This window comes from Choloepus didactylus, chromosome 10 (genome assembly GCF_015220235.1).
Source record: "Choloepus didactylus isolate mChoDid1 chromosome 10, mChoDid1.pri, whole genome shotgun sequence".
Classification (NCBI taxonomy): domain Eukaryota; kingdom Metazoa; phylum Chordata; class Mammalia; order Pilosa; family Megalonychidae; genus Choloepus; species Choloepus didactylus.
The window spans coordinates 27594471-27616546 of record NC_051316.1 but is presented as its reverse complement, the minus strand read 5'-3'; the positions used below and the strand labels follow the sequence as shown (position 1 = coordinate 27616546).

Sequence of the window (22076 nt, the reverse complement as noted above, 5' to 3'; positions counted from 1 at the left end):
TTTGGTGTAGGGTTAAGGAGAGGATTGGAAATATGGTTAGGGAACCAGAGATGTGCATGTTGAATGGCACACACTGCGGTGTAAGGCCATTGTTTCAGTCTGCAAACAGACGAGTTGTGCTTATGAAAACTCGCCTGTCTGCGGCAGCAGAGTGGGCTTAAAATCCAGGCCCTGGCAACCAGGCAGTCGTGATGAAGTCCTAGAAGAGGGCGCTGGAAATGGGCTGGAGGGAGGAGAAACCGTGAGAACTTGTTCGGCACCTCGTCCACATTTGGAGGTGGTATTTGGTAGCCTCACCGGTTGCAGCTCTCAGCCCACACATCTCGGACTGGGCAGGTATTTGGCCTTTAAGGAGCATGGAGGAGGAGAGGGGTGGACGGTTGTAAATTCACGCCCAGGAGCAAAGTGGGTCTTCAGGTGCTGGGTGTTTGCTGACACCCTTGAGAGTCGGGTCGTGTTTTTACGGATGAGAAAACGGTTCCAAAGCTTGTGCTCAAGGTTACTAGGTGAGTAGTGGAGTGGGATTAGACCGGGTTCTTTGTGACTCCCCTGCTGAAGGTGTCCCTAGTGCCTGCTATTTGGAAATCACTTTTTTTTTTTTTTTTTTTTTTTTTTAAGAGGGAGAGTGCTGTCGCGTGCACCTGGCAAGGCCCGCGCGGGCCGGCCGGTTTAGCGCCCGGTGCAGTGAGTGGAGCCTCGGTTTCCTCGCTGCTCACTGCGCTGCTGGGGGGAATGCCCGGGTCCCCGGCCCGAGGCAGGTATGGGGCTGACTGCCGCGGTGCGTCCGGAGGCTCCCTGGGCGTGCGAGTCTGGTCCCTCGGCCCTTTGGGCCGGCGTGGTCTCGTTGGGCGCGCCCCCGCCCCGCTGGCCCCGGCCGGTGACCCGCCCCCCCCGGCTGCCGGCGGGGCTGGCTCTTCTCCGCCCCCACGCCCGGTGCTCGCCTTTTGCTCTCTCGGGGACATGAGGGCGCCTTCCCCACCCGCGCGCACGCGGCGGGCTTCAGCGCGGCTATGTCCGGAGAGAGGCCGGGCGTGGAGGACGAACAGCGGCCGGCGGGGTACCAGGGCTAAACCGAATTGCTTCGTTAAAGTTTTTTTGTTCTAGATGATGATGCCCGGCTTTCGAGCCAGGCTTGTGGACACACGTGAGGTTCCCTAATTACCTTCTCGCTTCCCGTCCCCTCCCCCTCCCCATCTTCCCGGTGGGGACCTTCCGCCCCTTCCCGTGGTGGAGGATGGTGGCTCCGTCCTCTTGCGAAAGGCTTTGAGTGCGTCATGTCCCGAGTTCCTGTGGCTCGACTTTCAGAACGGGAGTTGTTATTTTCAAGAATTGCTGTACAGCGACGGTCCCTCTCTTATTAAAGACGTAGGTATTTTCCCTTCGTGCTTCTGTTTGGGGCCATGCTTTGCTTTCAGAGATGAACATGCTCCGGGGACAGATGTCGGTATGGTTCTCACAGTCTGTTAAACTAGCGTGAAGTTAGTTGAGAGCCTGAAGAATGTAGAATTGGGACAGCATCGCCCAGCGGGCCCCAGCGGAATTGATGGTGGCGTTTGGGGGTTTTGCTTTTGAAAGGCCTTGGGAAAGTGTCGCCGCCCCTGCCTTGAAGAGCGCAAGGAGCGCCAAGTGATGCGCAGGTGTCTCCAGCGTCGCTGGTCAGCAGAGGACTGGACTCGCGTTAGAAAAGAAAGGGAGGAAAACGTTTCCCAGAGGCAGTTTCTTAAGGGAAAAAAAAAAACTTCCCATGGAGCAGGATCACTGTTTTGACTTCCAAAAAGGGAAATGTAATTTGGAGCAAGTACTATTGGAATCAATGATAAGTAAAATCTGTGATATTGGGGAGAACTGTTTATCGTAAGTGGAGATAACTCAAGACAGTGTGTGGTTTATGTGACATCTCAAGGCTTGCCTTCTACCTTTTAGTTTAAAGCAAAATTGCAAATTTGATCAGCAGCTTAATCGAAAAAGACATTTGGCTTTTAAAAATAAATGCTAAAATAAAAAGTTTGCCTGAGTGATGAGGCTGATAGTAAGTAATATGGGTGCTTGGCTGTTTACTTTCACAAGAACACTTTGGAGTATTCTGTAATATTTCTTCATTCCTGTTTGTCTCTCATTGCAGAATAGTTGTTTATTTGAAGTAAATAATGGATTTTTTTCAAACTGAAAAATACATTTTTAAAAAAATTGTTATTTCAAAACTTGCATATGAAGCTTATTAACATTCTTAAATTTAAAGAGAGGTGTCTTGTCTGGTACACAAAGTTGACTTACCTAACAAAGACTTCAGGCCATTTCTAAACCTTGACTCAGTGTAAGTTTTGGATATATTTTCTCTAAAGGAGCTTTTCCCGTGTGTTCATAGTGCTCACTGTTGATTTTACTTGCAGAACAAGTATTTGGGAGTCCTTCCTATATTATTTCCCAGGTGCCTGACTTTGTTAGTTTATGATTGCATTTATAGGTCAGGAGAAACATTTAAGAATGTCAAGTTATTTTCAGGGCATTAAAGTTTTAAGCTAGGGAGACATTAGCATTTGAAAGTGTTAACATTTGACTTTGTTTCCATACTTTCTACTGTTTTAACTTGAAATTTAGTTGATTTTCTTATAAAAAGATTAACTTTTTAAATGGTTACCATAATTAAACCTTAAATTGTGTTGAAGTATCTATTAATATTTTGAGAGGCAAACTTAGTTGCTAAAAAATGCTGTTTTGTTTTTTTAAAAAAGGCATTTTGTAAAATACCAAATTCCATAATGTGAACAGTTAAGATTTCTTTCATTCAAAAATGGAAACATTTTAGAGTATATTCTAGTAAATGGCTGGAATGGGACTGAAAACCATACTTACCTGAATTTTTAAAAAATCTGTTTTTGAGAAATATATGGGAAGGAGAAGACTTATATGACCTTTTTGTGCAAAGTTTTTTATAGTGATTGTTTTTATTTTCCTCCATTTAGTAGTTTATTGACTATCATTTTCTTTTTTTTTTAACCTTAGGGGATTCTTCAAATAAACTTAACTTCTAAGTTTATAGATGCAGATTACTATAAATTTTACTTATCCTATAAATTTCACTGGGTATTTAATATTATAATGAAGAGTTTGATATTCAGAACATATGAATGCACTATTACAGTTTTCTAGGAGGAAAAGGCCTGTAACTTCCCTTCCTGAGTTGGTTGCCTCTAGTTTTGGGCATTATTTTTCTGCTTTTCTTCTGAAGTGCATCTTCAAGAAATGCCTGCTTCTCACTTATTGCTGATAATTCTCCCTAAAGTTCTTGAAGTAGTTGCTCTAGTTGAGTTTTTGTTGGAATTTCTTCTGTTAACTGGGATTGCTGTAAGATTGGAAACAAGATCAATGGCTCTTGTGTTCGAATGTTCTGGTTGTTTCCAGTGAAGATGCCAGTCATTCACCATTAAAGCCATCCTTACACTCAGGAAACTCATTTGTGCCATTGGGAGTTTTCAGCTGATTTTAGTGTGAATCGTCAGCAACCTCTGCTAGTAATAAGAATCATCACATTGTTTACTGGAAACGTTGCAGGTGGTTTGTTCCCCTTATGCACATAATCCATAAACGGTAAGAAAACAGTTCTCCCACTTCTTCTCTGTACACCTTGCAAATTTTGACCCTGGTGAGCCAGGAGCATTTGTTTTGCAGAAGGGACCAAATTTAGAGTTTTAATATTCATTTGTTTTTCAAACAGGTTTTTTTTTTCCTCCTCTATTTTTAGTGGGTAGCTAGCATGTTCTGGTGTTTTTCCACAGAAATATTAATATCCTTGAGAAATGACATGTACACTTGAGGTTTAAAAAATTTTTTTTAAGTACAATTCACGATGAGAGAAAGTCTTCACATTCTATAAATTAGAGGAAAAATTGCTACAGCTATTATTGCCTTTATTCTCAAAGCCATTTGAATTGCAGGTTGTGTTGGAACTGGTTTGTACATTGTTTAAATACTGAAGCCAAGACTTATAATTAGAGTAATTACTGGGTGGGAGAAGGCGAGAGGAGGACGGGCGGGTCTTCCAGCCAGGGGTGTGGCGCGGCCCCGGCGCGGCGAGCGGGACCGGCCGCCGACTGGCCGCCCTGTGGGGCGGGGCCCGGCGCCTGCCCGGGGATTGGCTGGGGAGGAAGAGGCGGCCCGCGGAGCGGCCCTGCGACCCATATTAGCCCGGCCCGAGCCTCGTCACGTAGGACTCCAGGCACCAGCCAGCTGCCAGAAATGATGAGCGTTAGTGAGTAAGACGTTTTTCCTCTTCCAGCCCTTTCTTGCCCACCCCACCCCCCGGGCCTTAATGACAGCTGCGGGTTGCCCTAGTTGTCTGTGGCCGTCAGCTGTTGCTTGTTAAAAGAATCAGCGTAGTTTCTTCAAGATCCTTGAATTGCCTTCTCATTTCCCTCCTTTTAACTCAGTCTTTCCACCACATGAGCTTTAACTGGGTGTGTGCGGGTGGGTGATCAGGTTTGACTCGCTATTATTCCTTCTGCTCCATACCCTATCCTTATTTGCTCACAGCTAACAAACCAGTCCGTGGGGTTTGCATTCCCACCGCCATGGTGATACCGTTCGGGTGTGAATGGGATTTCTGTTAGCCTTCACAAATACTATTAGGTGCTTTTGTTTTGAGGCTTCCAAACTTGTAAGCGTTTAACTCTTAAGTGCCTTCAGGGGCAGAGACATTGGTATAGTAATTTCTTGTTTGTGATGTTGACCAAGCCTTCATGTAAACGAGATCAGGTAAACAAATGTATTCTGATGCGCTCAAGAAAGCTCGTTTAAAGGGTAAATCCTCCAGGAAAATATTAACAAACATTATTGCTTGTAGAGAGCTGTTCCATGTTTACTCTTCTGTTTCAAGGTGTACATGCTGATCTAGAGATGTCCTGGTCATTGGTCTCAGTTGCTAGTAAACAGTTCTTAGATGGAAAGTATACCAGGTGCCAGACAGCCCACCAAAGACCCTAACAGCACCCATTTTCTAAATGTCAGTCGACTCGAAAGAAAAGATTGTTTGGAAGGAGCAGGCTGTTCGTTTGTGTCTCAGAGGTAGCTGTGTATTCCTTGTAAAGTTCTGAAATGAAACCTACGTGGTGAAATCAGTGGAGGAATTGGTTCAACCTGTGAGGTTGCATTTAGTAATTATATCTCTGTACCCACTTTTATCATTTAGGGAATGCTCTGTAATCACTGGTTTTTCAGGTTAATGTGTTTTAAATAAGTCAAGCTTCACTTTGGAGTAGCATGTGTGGATTATAATTAATATGTTGTAACTTTGATATTGGAAAGTAAGCAGTAGTGACCAGAGGAGCATTTTTAAAAATGCTTTTTTAAAGTTTTAGTTACATAGGAAAATTTCTAAAAACCTACATAAAGAAAATCATATTTCATTTCTGCTTTTTTTTTTTTTAGAAAGATAAATTCTAAGTAAATTTATACGGATAAGCTGAGATCCTGAGAGGAGGGAAAGTTTGGCTTTCCGTAGTCTGTTTAAATTTTAATGGAAAACAATCAGAAAACTTAGAAATGGCTTAACATTTCCTGTAATTTCCAAAGGATGTTCTTTGCTGGTAAAATGTATTATTCCAATAAAATAACACTGAATTTTTCTTATATAAGTACATTATAAATATGTAAAGGCAGATGTAAAAAGAATAGAAAAGCTAAACCTTCAGGTTTTGTGAAATTTCTTTAGGAGTCTATCAGGAATAGCTTGCATAAGCATGAGATTTCAGAATGCTACTAGAAAGCACATCTTAGGTTTAGCCAAGTCCATGCCAACCTGTGAAAAGAAATATTCCAGATCTACTAGGATTTTAAATCCATATTTAACCACTATTAGTGAGTATTCATTTTGCTGTTTCAAAGGCTTTCAAGTACTTCGATTCACACAAGGAGACACTTCTACAGCAGCTTCAGGCTGCTCTGGGATGTGAGTCCAAGCTCACACGAGACATAAGATTATAACATCTATACTCTCATTACATTAAAAGCTCATATTTTGCCCTAAAAGAACATTTTAAAAACAGTATTTCAGTTTGTTTAGGCAGAAACAGTTTCTATAATAATGGGAAGAACAATAATTGATAAATTATTCACCCATTTGTACATAGCATGCAACTTGTGGGTAAATAGAACTGGCACATTGCGCACTTCCATGTGGTTTTATTGTTCTGTTTCCCAGTTACATATTTGTTTCATCTCACATGGCTGTGCATTCACTGCCCGGCTATTTCTTTTTCATTCGGAATACTGGCCCAGTAGTAGCTTTCATTCCCTTTGATGCACTGTTACTGAGGTGGGGGAGAGAAGAGGGGAGATCACAAATGAAGTAACCCTTTCTTGAAAGTTGGTGAAACTCCCCCCCCCCCCGTTTCTTTCTTCTGAAGTTCTTATGTCCATATTTTTTTCAGTAATACAAATTTCCCTAAGTGTCGAAGTAACCCTTAAGTCAATCCTTTGCTCTATTCCTCATAAAAATTTTCAAAATTAATGTAGCATATAAAATGTCTGGACAGAATTTGAGTGAAAAATAATTCCTATATTTTATAACCATTAAATCATTCTGTGAAGTAAAACCTGAGTCATTGACTGGATAGTAAGATTGTACACTACTTGCAAGGAATTTTTATTAAATAAAAACAATTTTATTCCTTAATTTTTTCAGCAATAATTCATGTACTTTGACTACCTTCTTTCCACCTCATCCCCTCATCCCACCATTCCTCTTTAATTGTGGTTGACTGTAAATATACTTAAGGATATATTTCGTTGTCAAATTTACAACAGAAACCACCCGACAAATTGTAGACATGTGACTGAAATTTATGCTAGTTTGGATTTGGTAGAAAGTACAGAAAGAACGTTAAAAAATAAAACTGACCTAAAAGATATTTGGTGATGCCTTAACCATGTGCCTATGAAGAAGAAAGGTGAGGAACTAGGAATAATGGAATATTAGTACTTTAGACACCAGAATAAATACCTAAGAGTGAAATTTACTTATAAATTATGTTCCTTGTTTCAGAATAGGTGATGATGCATGGGTGCGTCGATTCCCGAGTCGTCTGTCTCCCTTGAGCACCAGAGAGGTTGAGTTGGTTTCTTCTTCCTTCTGCTTCTTGCTTTTTTCTCACTTTACAACTCTGGTTAATTTATCTCTAAAAGGATGTCATAGCTTACTTTATTTTTTTTTTCAGCTGTTGTTTTTTTAATAATATTTTAAAAATTAATCCCTAATGGCAAGCTTTAATAAGGAGGCTACGAGAAGCAAAGTGACAGCTCTAAGATACACTATTGGGTTTTCCATATAGAGCAGAATGGCGTAAGACTCCGTATCATACAATCTGATTTATTTAGTAGCTTTTAAAAAAGATTGCATTGCCATCATTTCATTGATTACAGCTAAAGAGGCTTTTCGGTTATTTTATCCTTAGCTTTTAGAATATGAATCATCAAGCAGATCTGTTATTGCACGTAATGTTTATAAAACTTTTTAAATTGATAAGTTTGTGTGTATTTATTTGGATCTGTTTTAGGTTAGAAGAAAATAAAAGGAATAAAATTCTGGCCTGAATTTTCAAGTGTAGCTTTATAAATTTTGTTTTCATAGATGGAGTTAAATCCCTGAATTGTTGATTGGCAGCCATTCTTGTGGACACTGTTACTATATCAATCCATCTTATGATATTGGACATTAAGTCCTTTATTTAAATTCGATAGGCGTTTAAGTGTCAGGCGTACGGTAGATATATTCAAAGTGAACAAGACTGTGTTCCAGTCCTTTAGGAGTTGCCTTTAAAATGTACATTCTTTTTATAGCCACTAAAATATAGTTTTGTTTGAACTCCGTTTATTCCTTTTTTAAACTTAAAAGGAGAGGATCCTATTTCTGTATATAAGATTCTGAAGTTCCTTTTTCACTTTAATGATTATTCTTGTTATTTTTGTGTGTGTGGTAATGAAGGTGTCAGGGATTGATTTTGGTGATGAATGCACAACTATGTAATGGTACTGTGAACAATCGAATGTACGCTTTGTTTTATATGACTGCGTGGTATGTGAATATAGTTCAATAAAATGAATTTTTAAAAAAAGATTCTGAAGTTCATATTTTCTTTAAGAGCTTTTTTATCCAATTTGCTTATTATTTGTAATTTGGAGGAAAAGCTGTATTTTCAGACTAAGTAGTCTTAAGGATTTTGCTATTTGTGTATAATGACCAGCTTAATTTTGCGCTTCACTTTTCATCAGGAACCTAGGGCAAAAGAAAGTAAATCAACCAAATGTTAACAAAGGAAAATCTAGTGTTGATATAATTATTTACTAAAAGTAGTAAATTTTGTAATTAATAATCCCACATAGTAAATTTTGTAATAAATAATCCCACACAGGCAATATGATTTTGACATATTGGAGGTGATACAGCAAGTTAGAGAAAGCTAGGGAGAAATTCTGGATTTGGACAAAATTATAGTTACTGCTTTTTCTCTGGAAAAAAATCTGAAAATAATTTGATAGTGTTTATATTGCACATGACAACGCAAAAATCTGAGCATGTGATTGTCTAGTGCTGTGCTTCAAAAATATTTGCAAAGCATTTGGAAGATTTTAGATTCTCCTTTCAGTTTTCTAGTGTTGCTTGCCCAGAACTAATGTTTCATATTCAAGGGTACTGGCATTCATCCTTATGTTGAAATATTAAAATAGAACTTTTGAGATGTGTTGTATTTAAATATTGTTATGTCTAAGGGAAGAGAGACAACGATGTATTTCTTGGTGCACACTAGTGCTGGGGGTTCTGTCTGGAGTTAACTGGACCCGCTTTACAGAAGCCCCTGGTTTCCAATTTGCTAGCTCAGTACTTTGTTAGAACATGTGCTTTAATCATTTATGCATTTTAGTGCTGTTAGATTAAGTTGCAGTATTGAATTCTTTCATAAAGTAGTTCTCTCCATTAAGTAAATTATTGGGAAATAATTTTAACATGATTTAAGAAAAATGTTTCCGCTTGAGCTGGATGCAGAAAAAAAGACAAAGAAAAAAGAAAAAGGCCAGACAGCTCATATAGGTTACTCAGAAAAAAAGTTGACACAAAGACTTAATTTCTTTTTAAATATCTCTAGAAAATTATTTACACAAATTCAATCATATTCCACATTCTCTTCTGAACTTTTTACCCCACTTAATAATGTATCTTGCCATGTTACCGTATTGCAGAAGTAGTTCCATCTCATCCTTTTTAACAGCTGCATAGTATTCCATTGCATGGACTGGAAACTCCACAAATAATTTTGACATGCAAACTCAGCAGTTTTCTCCATAAAGGTATATCAGTATGCTGGGTGGATTGTAGGGAGTTATAAATTAGTATGTTATAGAATTTTGAGTTAGGAAATATCACTATATGTTAGGAAATTAGGTTCATAAAAATACATAGGTTTATTCAAGACTAATGCATCAGTTATAAAGCATAATATTATTAATTTAGGGAAGAGTATTGATTGTAAGGAACAAAAAGCAGATTTCTGTGGGAAAAAACTGGAAGGACAACACAAGTTAGAAGTGTTTTCTGATACTTTTAGGGATTCCAAATCCTTTTAGAGATCCTTAAACAAGTGATACATTGAGCATGCCTCTGTTGTCATGGTAGGGTAAATAGACTGAATCACTCAGAAATTTACAGTTTCTTTTTCATGACTGATGATTTTCTTGAGAAGCATAAAAGTTAAATCAGGAATGGTCTCCCTTTGGCCCCTTTGTTAATGGGCTTTCAGGTTGGGAGTGCGAAGGGCCGAATAGGAGGAGCCCAACCATCTCTCATAAAGAGTTGGAAATTTTTAATTTGCGTATTTACAATGTATTCTTTTCCAAAATGGGTAATAATATAAACCCTTAGCATAAATATAGTTGTAAGAAATCCACTTGACAAGAGAATTGTATTTTATGTATTTTACACAATTTGTTCTGTCAGATTGCTTATAGTTTTAGCAATACTTTTACAAAAATGAGGGAAATGATAGCATGTGAAAAATTGAGTCTAATCATCTGGAAATGTGAAAAAGATTTATTCCAATAAATTATCCCAGAAAGTATTTGCTAATGATGGCTGCTTTGGTTGCTGTAGTGTCACTTTTGGAAGCACTGTGAATAAACCGTGGCTCAGAAAGTACAGCAGTCTTTTTTTTTTCCTTTTAGGTTTTTTTTTAATGCAATTCTGTTGAAATACATTCACATCCCATACAATCATCCAAAGTATGCAATCAGTTTTTCACAGTATCATCATATAGTTGTGCATTCATCACCGCAATCAGTTTTTGAACATTTTCATTACTCCAAAAAATAAAGATAAGAATAAAAAGTAAGAAAGAACACCGTAAACATCCCATACCCCTCCTCCCCTCCTATTATTCATTTACTTTTTGTCTCCCTTTTTTCTACGTATCTGTCCATACACGGGATAAAGGGAGTGTGAGCCACAGGTTTTCACAATCACGTGGTCACACCGTGTAAGCTATATAATACTGTGATCGTCTTCAAGAATCAAGGATACTGGATTGCAGTTCAGCAGTTACTGGATTGTAGTTCAACAGTTTCCTTCTAACTATTCTAATAAACTAAAAAGGAGTATCTATATAATGCATGAGAATTAACCTCTAGAATGACCTCTCAACTCCATTTGAAATCTCTCAGGCACTGAAACTTTATTTTGTTTCATTCTCTTCCCTCTTTTGGACCAGAAGTTTCAGGCTCATCCCTGGGAGTCCAGCAGTCTTGTTAAACTGTAGCTGACAGAATTGTTTTCCACAAATGTAATAAATATGCTCTTTTCCCCCTGTGTCAAATGGATTATTTGGATATTTGCTTTTGCTTGAATTTTCTTTCCAAAATGTGACTATACATATACTCCCTAAAGATATTTGATATTCAGAAATAACTGATGCTGTAGGACAAATAGATGCCTGTTGATTGATTGATTTTTATTGAGAAGAAAATTATTTTCACTCGTAATTATTTTACTTGGTTACCTTCGTTTGCTGGCAAATGAGATCTGTGCCCCCTCCCCAAATACTGTGAATAGCACAAATTTACATTCTTAAATTTTGGCTGTTTTTTAAAATGTATTATGTTATTGCTTCAACATGTAAAGGGTAGTTTATCTTTATAAGTTTTGTGTTCAGTTAGTTGTAGTAAGCAATTCAGTCGCGTCTGTCTTGTATACAAGACTGAAGACATTTACGACACATCATGATATCCTAGTAAACAGCAGCTCTTCGGCAGACACTTGACTATACTTGTTATAAAATGGCTTATTTTTATCAGTTAAAAATATTTATCATTAAAAAAGTGACAGAGATGAAAGGACATCAATTTATTAGCATTGATGTGAAAACTCTGGTCCTTGCCAGTGACTGGGGGCAGGAAGGTTGGCTACACCTGTGAGTTCTGATACTTTTAGGGTTTTGTATTTCTTTTGAGTTGTGAGGAAGAATTCTTGGTTTTGTTTCAAGAAATTTTGTCAGTTATATCTTAATTTTGCACATTGGCAAAAATCACCGTGTGGAAGTTTATACACCTTAGAGCTTTTTACTTTTTTGTTTTGTTATGTTAAATTTGGCTCAGAGCAGTATCTGAAAGATGCCTTGGCTTATAAATTCTGTCTCAAGTCTGGTAAGTAAGCTTCCCTGTCGCCTTTAGTGAGGAAACTATGAGTAGGGACAGTTTCCTCTTGCACTGTGGATGGGGTGTGGGATGAAGGGGCACGAGTGGTGGGTGTGTTTTCTGGGAAGAATAGAAAGGAATTTGTCACCCTTGGAGATCTTACCAAAATGAAAGAGCATTTTATGTCTGTGGGATTACCTTTTAAATCAGGGGGCAAAGGAAAACTGCTCTCTCTATTGTTCCCCTACCACCGAGACCCTTCTACACGTGATTTTCAAAGGTCGGACCCTGTGTGTGCTTAATTTCAGCCGGCCAATCTCGAGCACACAGGAGAACTGGAGATTTCTCTCCCTCCCCCATTTCTTCTGTTTTTGTTCCGTGTAAACAGTTCCTGCCGTAGTAACATAGACAAATATAGCAGAGAATGCTTTTCTGGAAGAAGAATGCTCCCCAAGCATTTTTTAACCATTTTTGGGAAGAATTGATCTTTCTGTGTATTTCAGACAGGCTGAAAGAGGGGGGAGGCCATCGCTGTAAATTGAAGTGACATCATATGTATTGCCCCCATTGATCCGCTTTTAGTCTCCAGCCAGGATAAAAGGAAATGGCATCAGAGAGGAAGTATGCTTCATTTAGGCACAGATCCCAGAGTGATAATGGGGTAATAATAGAACTCGGGCCACCGGCAGGCAGTGGCTGCATCAGTCCGGGGCTCGTTCCAGCCGGGGAGCCTTCCTTTCCTTCTCATGCGGGCTGCCGCGCCAGCCGGGCGACAGGCTGAGGTGCACCCCTTTGCCGGGATGGTCACGGGCACCCGGGACCCCGGCCCGGGTCCTGCCTGCAGAAGGTCAGTACTTAGGCATGTCCTCGACATTCTTATCAAGGAGGCGACCGAGCCCCTTCCACACCCTAACAGAGCCCCGGCGGAGGGCCTTGGTCGCCTGGGTGGTCTCTGGGAGTGCAGGGTGAGCGATGCCCCTGGACGGCAGCAGGAGGCTTCTAGAAGAGTCAGGGCTTTTCTTTGTGCTGCTTGTAGGCTAGGGTGGGTTTGAAAAATTCTTATTTTCTCTCCAAGAGCCTTTGCGGAAACTCCTTAAAACTGTTCAAAGTTGTGCGGCTTGCCTCAATTCTTAAGTTGACCGGAAAAAACACAAGGTACACCTTTTTGTCTTTTCTGGGTACATTTCTGGGTAATTAGCAACTATGGAATCCTCCGTGTTTAGAGCAAGAACACAGACTTCGAACTCCTGAACAAATGGCATTTGTACTTGACTGACCTCCTTCAGTGTTGTTTTCTTTCTTTCATCTTCTTTTTTAAATACTTATTTGAGTAAGTTTTACAGTTCTGTGACCATGTTCTCCCTTTCAAGTACCCACATGACTTTGGCACCCCGTAGCCTTATTTTGTCTTAAGTTTCCGAGGCAGATGCATTTTAAAAATACGGAGCTGGTCTCCATATGGAGAAAAACAATAACTCCGTCATGAATTCCTTGTCTTTGAAAAGGAAGGGACTTTCTGTTCCTGTCACTGTTTAACTGTGGATGTGAGTACTCAGAAATAAAGGCAGGTTCTTTTTACAGAATGTTTAAAGGAACCGCTTTCTTGAGAGGCAGTGCTCAGAAACACGTAATTTTCTTGATTGCTCTATAATACAGTGAAAGGCATAGCTGTCTCTGTCAGTATTGATGTATTAAAACACAGCTGGCCCAGGAGTCCTGTGACATTTAATCTGATTCCACATAGGTGGGAGTGGAGTGATCCGCACATTTCCCAGCCACATGGCCACCGTGGGCTGCCAGGGGGCGTCTCGCCACCCAGTACGGGGCTCCCAGCTTGTTTGCTAGTCTGCAGTATCTTTCTGTTGCGGTGCAAGCACTTTGGTTATTACGTATTATTTCCTCTTCATCATAGGATGGCTTTCCTTGGAGCAAATGTTTATATTACAAAGAGAGATACACTGTGTTAAAATATAGATCTTTACCATATTTTTGCTTTCATACACTCTTTCCAAGGTCTATAGTCTCATTTAAAAATTAAGGTTCATTTGTTTGAGAACAGAAGATGCTGTGTTAGTTATATTGTCTATGTACTAAAATAGCATTAGTTGGAAAGATGGCAAACTGGTTTTCTCTACTTTTTTCATTGTTTAGAGACTACTTTTGTTTTCATGTATTGGAAGAGTTACAGTTGAAAGCCAGATGGCTTACAGGTTGTTTACTGAGTGAGAGTCATTTGTACAACTCCATTCTAAAGAGTTGGCCTAGAAGCAGTCTCATATAGCATTATTGAGGAATGTTTTAATCGTCTTTGTGGAGGTCCTTGCTGTGCTTTGCCTGCCTCTCAACAAGCTGGCTCTTGCACCAGTCATCGGGCGCGGTTACTGAAGGAGGAAGGGATACCTGGAGGGGATGAGTGTGCCCGCCTGCTCTTTACTTCTCTCCAATTAGAGTGAATTAAATTTATTAAGGAACTGTAAAGGCTTGACTTTGTAATGTACTCACTCCTTCCATCTCAGCTGTCTGCCTCAAGTCATGTGGCTTAGCTTTTAAGTATTTCCATCAAGTAAAATTTGGAGAGGACAAAAGCCTTTCAGTGATGTTTTCAGTTCTGTTTCTGTGTGCAGATCTTTGAACTTTATGCTAAAAAGAAAATGCAAAAGATAGAGAAGTATGAGTCCAGGTATTTTGATAGGTTCACATATGAATGAGTCTTAGATTGTAAACTGGAGTGTGGTTTATTGGTTATTCCCAATTTGGGATAAGTTGAGGGCAAAGCTAGTTGTCTTACTCAAGGGCTTCTTTCCTTTGTTGATCTTTCTAGTTTAAAACAAATTCCAAACACAAGTCCTAACAATAGATCTCTTTGTAAGGTCCAGCACATTATAGGTAGATGCTTGTCTTTCAACTCTCCTCCCCTATAATTCTGCAAATTGGCAGGGCTGGTTCCTGCTTGTATTTAGTTAGCAAACACTTCCTAAATGAGAACTGGTTGATGGGTGTTCTGTGCTGTATCATGCTTTATTAGTGCCAAGACTCAGTGCTCTCGTCAGACAGGCCATTTCCCAGAAGCCTGTCTTCCTGTTTCTGGAGTGGTCCCTCTCCAGCTATCCGTAAATATTTACATATTGCTCCCATGTGATTGGCTACTTTTAGAAACACTGCTTACAGGTTTTGAGCATGCCTGTGCCGGGTGCAGGTGCTCGCCTCAGCTGACTGGCTGGGGTACTCTGTCCAAGACTCAGGTCCCCCACACCCACTTCTGTAGTGCCCTGGAGAGCCTGGTGGACCCCTCCAAACTGGGGTGAGGGCGGCCAGGCCACTGGGGAGGAGGGAGAAAGGGAAGTAGGGAGGTGACTGATTTTGGGGAGCTAGGGAAGGCACTGTAAGGAAATTAAGGTGCAAGAAGGCATTTGGGGAGAAGCCTCAGAGGACACGGGAAGGGTGGGCTCAAGGCCATGGGCAGATATCCCAGCCTTGAGGACAAAAGGGGCCCTCTTGGAATGCAGGGAAGGAAAAGCTGGACAAGGAAGCTGTAGGGTGAGATAGATGGAAACAGGGCTGGGGACCAGCGGCCATCGGGTGGCTTTGCTGGGAAAGGTCCCCTGCTGGCTGCCTGGTCAGGATGACGCAAGGGCGGGTGAGAATCCTTCCCTGTCTGTAGCACACCACGAGTACCTGCCAAGGACATCCTCTTCCTGGAAGCCAAACAGGAGGGTCGCTGGAGACAGTTTTCTTTAAATGTAATAAAAGTGGCCATGTGCATCAAACACTGTAGAAAATGGTAGACTGTGTTTTTGTTACTAGTAGCTGTGTCATAATTTGGTATCTTTAAAGCATCTTACAGGCACGTGACTTCTAATAAAAGGAGATCAAATGTTGGTAACTCTTTGAGTCCTGCTGTAGACCCTCCCAGGCAGAAGGCACCTGCCTTACTCCCACCAGCCCAGGGGGGCCTTGCTACTGTTGGATCCAAGCTTGACTTATAGGCGAATGGAGTGAGATTATGAAATAACCACTCGATTGTGCCTCTGCTGTTTCTCTCTTGCTGCAGGGAGCTGGAAGTTTCATTAGAACTTAGCAGATGAGGTGAGAAAACGTGGAATTATGGAGTGAATGTTCACATGGAGACTGTCAAATTTTCCTACAAGCTCATTTTGGCCAAGTGTGTGTGTGTCTGTGAGTTGGAGGGAGGGAGGGGGCAGACAGCACACAATTGGGGGCAGGAAGGTGAAGAAAGGAAGAGAGAGAAGCCAGTAATTTTTAAAATGTCTTTAAGTAAAATTGAAAATGGGGATTAATATCCAGGTGTTCCTATTAAAGTTCTGCTGACCTGGTGTTGGCTTCCAGACCTGCAAATTTGGGTGTTTGATGGGGATTATCTGGGCTTATGCTGGGATGAAGAGAAGCCAAATGTAGAGAATAATAGCATTTATAATGGTAATTTTAAAACCTTGATTTTATAATAAATACTTTTCAGTTCATATAAAGTGTAACTTAAATTGTTTTTTCCCCCCGTTAACAGTCTGTATGAGTACACATCTCTGCTGGGTGTGGTTAGAACAGGAGTGAATGAGTCAGATGAAGTCTTACATGCATTTAAGCCCTTGGGTTTCACAAATATGGTTTGCCACTCACAAATTAGTTTGTTTTATTTTCGTACCAGTAGAGACATCCTTCTGACCTTGCTCTTAAATGCTCACCCCACTTTTGACTTATCCCATGTCAAGGCTCAGGAGTGTGGATGACTGGGTGTGTGTATGGGTGTGTGTGTATGTGTATAATCATGTGTGTACCCATTTCTTATTTTTTTTAAAGGAGCAATAAATGTATAATTTCTATAATGGAGGGATTAATTCTTGTTTTATCATGTGCTCTTTATTTCTTGGTGTGTGGAGTAGAGGTGCAAATTTGAAAGCTTCTTTTTTATGTTAAACTAACTCCATGTGTTGGCCTAATATCGGATGATGACTTCTTGAGTCTTTGATTTCTAGGCTTAATGACATCTTTTGGCATGTGTGTGCCGTAAAGAGAGGGCTCTAATAAACACTGATACCGTTTTAAGATAAGCACAGTTCTGATCTGTTTTAAATATAGAAATGAAGTGGAAAAGCATGGGAAGTAGGGCTTAAACAGGCCCCAGAATGGAGGGAATATAGATAGTATAAACCCTGAGATTGCACAAATGTCAACCCTGCAGCGTCCCAAGGTTCAGACGTGGGCTTGTGTCCAGGTTACCCTGGACTTGCCATCTTTGGTATGTTTGGGTTTAACTTCTGGTGGCCGAATGGCATTTTCACAGGCTGTTTGGTTTTGCCCTCAGCTTCTTCCAGATCAGCTCGTCTTGCTTTTGGAGCAGCTTTTGGATCAGAAGACCCTGCAACCCCGAACTCTGCAAAGTCTTCAGAGAACCTACTACCTCGAGCAGCAGGATGCAGAGGTAACTGGAGAGAGCTTGATTGCAGGCCTTTGCTGTGGGTGAAGAGTGACAAGCCCATTGCAGTCCCAAACCATTGACACCACCGTTTCCACTAGCAGAATCCCATGCAGAATTCCATGCCGTTGTCCTTGTGAGTGGAGGAGGGCAGGTACTTCCAGCAAAGCAGAGCTGCTTTCCTGATCTTTTCCCCTGCAGGGGACCTGGGGTTATGGTATTTAGAGGCCCGAGTTTTTCCCTCTTTCTTAAGTCATAAAGATGGATATAAGTATCCTAAAGGAATGCACAGGTGAGGTGGAAGATTCCCAGAATCTGAATTGTGAACTTGGGTGGGTGGTCCTGAGTCTGCACAGACCTGTTGCAGATTAGGGAAGCTCGGTTTGTATGTGTCAGAGCTTCTTGGTTGCATTAAGTTAGGACAGGAAAGGAGCCATATGTAAAGGAAATGAAAACTAAATCCTACAGCCATGGTTTGAAAAGTAAAATTGGATGCTTGACAGAAAGCAATATGATTTGGTCCTTAATATTTTTGAGTATATTGTGAAGACTGCAATATGGATCCTATGTTGAATTCCAGGTTTTTTTGGTAAAATAATAAAAATTTAATGTATTTAGTCATCTTAAGTGAAAAACGAGCACAAAGAGGAAACTCATTTGCAACTCTTAATTAAATGCCAAAAATTCAAGTAAATTTGAGTAGTTAGATTAAAATAACTGAACATTTTAGAACTGTCTAGTCCAATAAAGCAGCCCTCAGCCACTTGAAAAATGGCTGTTTCAAATTGAGGTGTGATATAAGTGTAGAATGCACAGTGGATATTGAAGACTTAGTATAAAGAGAGAATGTAAAATAGCTTGTTAATAATTTCTTCCTATTGATTATGATAAAGTGGTAATACTTTGACTATATTTGGTAAAATAAAATATTAAAATTAATGTCACAATAATTCAGTGGAGTAAATTGAGAAAAGCCAGCTCATTATTATGTTAAAAATGTAATGGACATTGTTATACATTTTAAAGTGCCCCCAAATTCAGGAGTTGAGTTTGAAAAACTCTGGAGAAAGGGGCATGTGGCTTTACCCACCTGAGTAAAGATCAAAGACTGCAACTGTTGCTGTTTATTTCAGCTCTTATATTTTTGTTCATAGCGTTCCCAAATGCCAGACTGTTATTTTTAATTAGTGCTCAAAAGACATTTCTATTTATAGGCATCGGGTTATATTTTAATCTCGGCTGAATACCACTGAAATGTCAGGCCCCTGTTATGGGCAGTGGACAGATGCACACCGGGGATCAAAGCAGGGGTGGTGCACTTGTCACTTGACGCCCGGAAGCAGTGAGGTGCTAGACCCTGTTTCCCAACCCACCCCAGTCCTTTTGGCGGAAAACACATCCTGTTCTTAACTTACAGCTCAAGTTAAGTTGTTTCATGTAACCTCTTAAACCTTTAAGAAGTATCACAGGTTTTATGGGATTGCTTGTTTTAAATCTCTTAAATTGCATCAGATGCCCAAGGACAAGGCCTTGTCCCCAGGGTGGATCTCCTGAGATGGGAGGCTGGGACGGAGGGCACCTGTCCTCAGGAGTAGTTCATACAGCTCAACTGTGTGCTCTGCTAGGTGCCAGGCATCCAGCGGTGGGCACCACAGGCAAGGGTTTGCCCTCAGAAAGCTTGTATCCTTCTGGGAAGACAGCGTGTATATAAACGAACAAGCCGATTTCAGACAGGAGCCTCGGAGGCGGCATACAGGGTGAAGTTGGGCTAGGTTTCTCAAGTGTGACCAGGCAGGGCCACTCAGAGAAAATGACGCCTGAGCCAAGACCTGAGGAGGAGAGGAGCTAACCTTGCGTGCTGAGGTGCCAGCTCGGCATGCCATAGGGTAGGGGTCGGCAGACTTTTTCTGTGAAGGGCTAAATAATGTCTCAGGCTATATAGTCATGGTAGTAACTACTCACCTTTGCTGTTATAGCATAAAAGCAGACCTAGACAGTAACCTCAACAAATGGTATTGGGCAGGGAGCGCCTGTGAGGGGTGTGTGTGCCCATTTCTTTACTTCCTCAATCTAGATGTCCCCCCATATTTCCAAGATGTACAGAAAGGCTCCACTTACCTTTCCTGAAACCATGTGTATAAAGTCACTTTGGAAGGAGATGAGTCTGTTGCTAGGCTTGTGAGCCTCCCCAGCATTTCTGTAGTTCATTTGAGTTGAGTCCTCAGCAGCTCACACCCCTTGTTGCAAAGTGCATTGCGAAACACTTTCATTGGCGCAGCAGTGTATTCTCCACGCATTATGTCGAAAGACTCTCAATTCTAGGAAACGGGTTCTAGCAACTCCCACAATGCTGAGTCCCTCCATTTTAGTACAGTAGTAGCTTTGGCTTCTCTGCTGGTCACCTTCCTCCTTCCTTCCTTCTCAGTGTGTGTGGGTGGGCCAGTGTAGTGTCAGTGGAAAGTTTATTTTCAATAATTATTTTGTGGGTATCTCTGTGTTTATATTGGTTTTATTGCTTCCGTGTCCCATTTGTACTCATGGAACGTCCGCCCCGTGGGTTGGTTTCTGAGTCTGGCATGGAGTGTGAGACATAGCCAGGTGTCTTGTGTGCTGCGGGTCCATGGCCATCAGCTGTGTAACGCTGTTCTGTATTAGCCCCGTCCTCAGTGTGCATGTGTCACACATGGGGTGAATACAGAGCTCTGCTCTTGAGGGAAATGCTGCCAAGTATTCACAATTTTAAAGGAAAACTGCAGCAAGACAAATTTAATTTAAAAGGGTGTGGAGTAATTCATTCAGTCCTAGGCCATTTGTTGCCTTGCCCACTCACTCCTCCATGCCACTCTGAAGGATGGGGCTTGGGTGGAGGAATGTTTGCGGGCCTTAGCCTGGAAAGTAAAGCTCATCAGCTACAGGGGTCAACAGCCTCCGCTTCCTGAGTCGTGGAGCACGCTGGCCACGTGTTGGACTGCTCTAACCCAGAAGAAAAAGGAGCTGCTGGGAAACTGAGTTCACAGAAATGGGGTGTCTACAGTTTCTGAGCATGTTGGCTCAAGACACAAGTTATAAATTTTAAAAGAATATGTGGTGGCTGATTTTGGGATCAAGAAAATGTTTTCTGAGCACTCTTTTTATATGTCACATCTCCTGCCCTCTTAAGCAGTTCTGTTGAACTGTAGAAATAGCCACCCCAGGAGAGTGCAGTGAGGATCCATGGATCTGGGCTCTGTGACTACTTCTCCCAAGAACCACACAAAACATCAAACCTTCAAGCAACTTCTTTTGTACAGACTACAATTGAGAACTTCAGTGTGGGGGCCCAGCCCCAGGGATATAACCTCCCAGCATCCGTTCTTGAAAATTCACACGGGCAGCTTACTGTCGTGCCTGGCTTAGGTAGGAGTGGTGGGCGTTAGTCAGCAAGGCCCACCCAGGCATTTGCAGTAGCTTGCTCTGCTCAGGGCGCCATTGAGAGGTTGAGCCGGGAAATTTAATTTCTAGGGGAAGCCGTTATACCAGCGTCAAAAGCCAGTTGCCAATTCCTGTCCTCATATTTGGGAAGATACTCTTGGCTGAAAGGAAGGCCTCCTGGATGAAGTGGGACTGTGAGTGAGGGTGTCTCAGGTTTCCCCTGGGTTCCACTTCTCGGGTTCCCCTCAGGGGCCACCACCCTCTTGCCCTCGTGAAGAGGAGGCTGAAACCTGCTTGTCTGCTTACCAGCTGCTTCTCCCTTCTTTTGATCTCACCTGAACACCCAGTCCTAGGACCTGGTACCAGTGAAGGCGTGGACTGAGCTGACGTCTGGTCCCAGTGCTGCAGCCACCTGGTGACCTCGGACAGGTCACCCAGCCTCCCCGAGCCTCATTTGGTCGTACCAGGCTGGTAGATTTTATGCTTTTTTGTCTACAGCCAACTGGAGATGGGGTGGTGGTGTGTGCTTCATGAAACTATCTTGACTGTGATATTTGCCATTTCATTTTCTTAAAAGATGTGCTTCACGACCCAGTAAATTGATTTTATGACCCACAAATAGGTTGCAAAGCACAGTTTGAAAGACATTGGACTGGATGATTTCAAGGTCTCACCAGCCCTCCTCTTCACTGTCTGTGGAACTTTAGCCAAGTTTCTTTTGTTTTTTCTTTTTAATTTTTGATTTTGAAATACTTTAAAACTCAAAGGACAGTTACAGAAATGATAACAAACCCCATACAGAGAATTCCAATATACAAACTGAAGTAGGAAAGTAAGAAAATCTAAGGAAACAGGTCAGTTAAGGAAGGACAAACCCGTTCTACCACTAGTACACTGAGACAACCGCTCCAGCTTCCATCTGCGTTCTAGTCTGAAAGGGCACTCTCAAGGTTGATTGCAAATGGTGAAAAATCCAGCCATGCGGGCCTTTTCCTACACCAGTGTTTCCTCTGGCATTGCTGAAGAGCCCTTGAAAACCATGTCACATGGCTGGACTCTTTTCCCAAGGCCCCAGGGTGAGCTGCCCACATGGTGGGGGGGGGGGGGCAGAAATTTTATTACATTAATAGGAGGGGAACCCATTGTTTGCTTGGCGAGAAAACACCATGGCATTTATTTGTCAAGTTCAAAGGTGGAACATGTGTTTCCAGGCACGAGATGGCCTAACAGCTCTGACTCCCATTTCTGAATTTGATTTGTGCCAAGTTAGAGCATATTTTCTATGAATCCAGAACGTTCAATGATTAACAAATCTCTAGAGAGGTTTAGTTGATTAAAAGGGCAAAACCTAAATGTTTAGCCAGGGACTGTATCTCTAAATTCTAAAATTGTTAAGTCACTGTGGTTCTGCCATTCCTTTTAATGCTAAAACTCTCTTGACTCAAGGTGGCTTCCTTCTTCGTTTTCTTCGTCTTTGTGGAGTCTTGGACGTGTAGGGTGGTCAGGAGGGTCCCCTGGCTGCTAGAGATCACTCCCTGTTGCCCTTTTCTCCACTGGTTGC

General features: G+C 41.5%; 1 protein-coding gene across 6 annotated transcripts in view; it reads left to right on the top strand.

The window, feature by feature from the left end:
- Positions 1-22076, top strand: part of LOC119545490 (aminopeptidase O (putative)) — a 358623-nt gene that overhangs the window by 319197 nt on the left and 17350 nt on the right. For all 6 annotated transcript variants that reach the window (XM_037851043.1, XM_037851041.1, XM_037851039.1 and 3 more), the window contains one exon: positions 16994-17110. In XM_037851043.1, coding sequence (XP_037706971.1) covers positions 16994-17110 — 117 coding nt within the window. The remainder of the gene's footprint in view (positions 1-16993; positions 17111-22076) is intronic.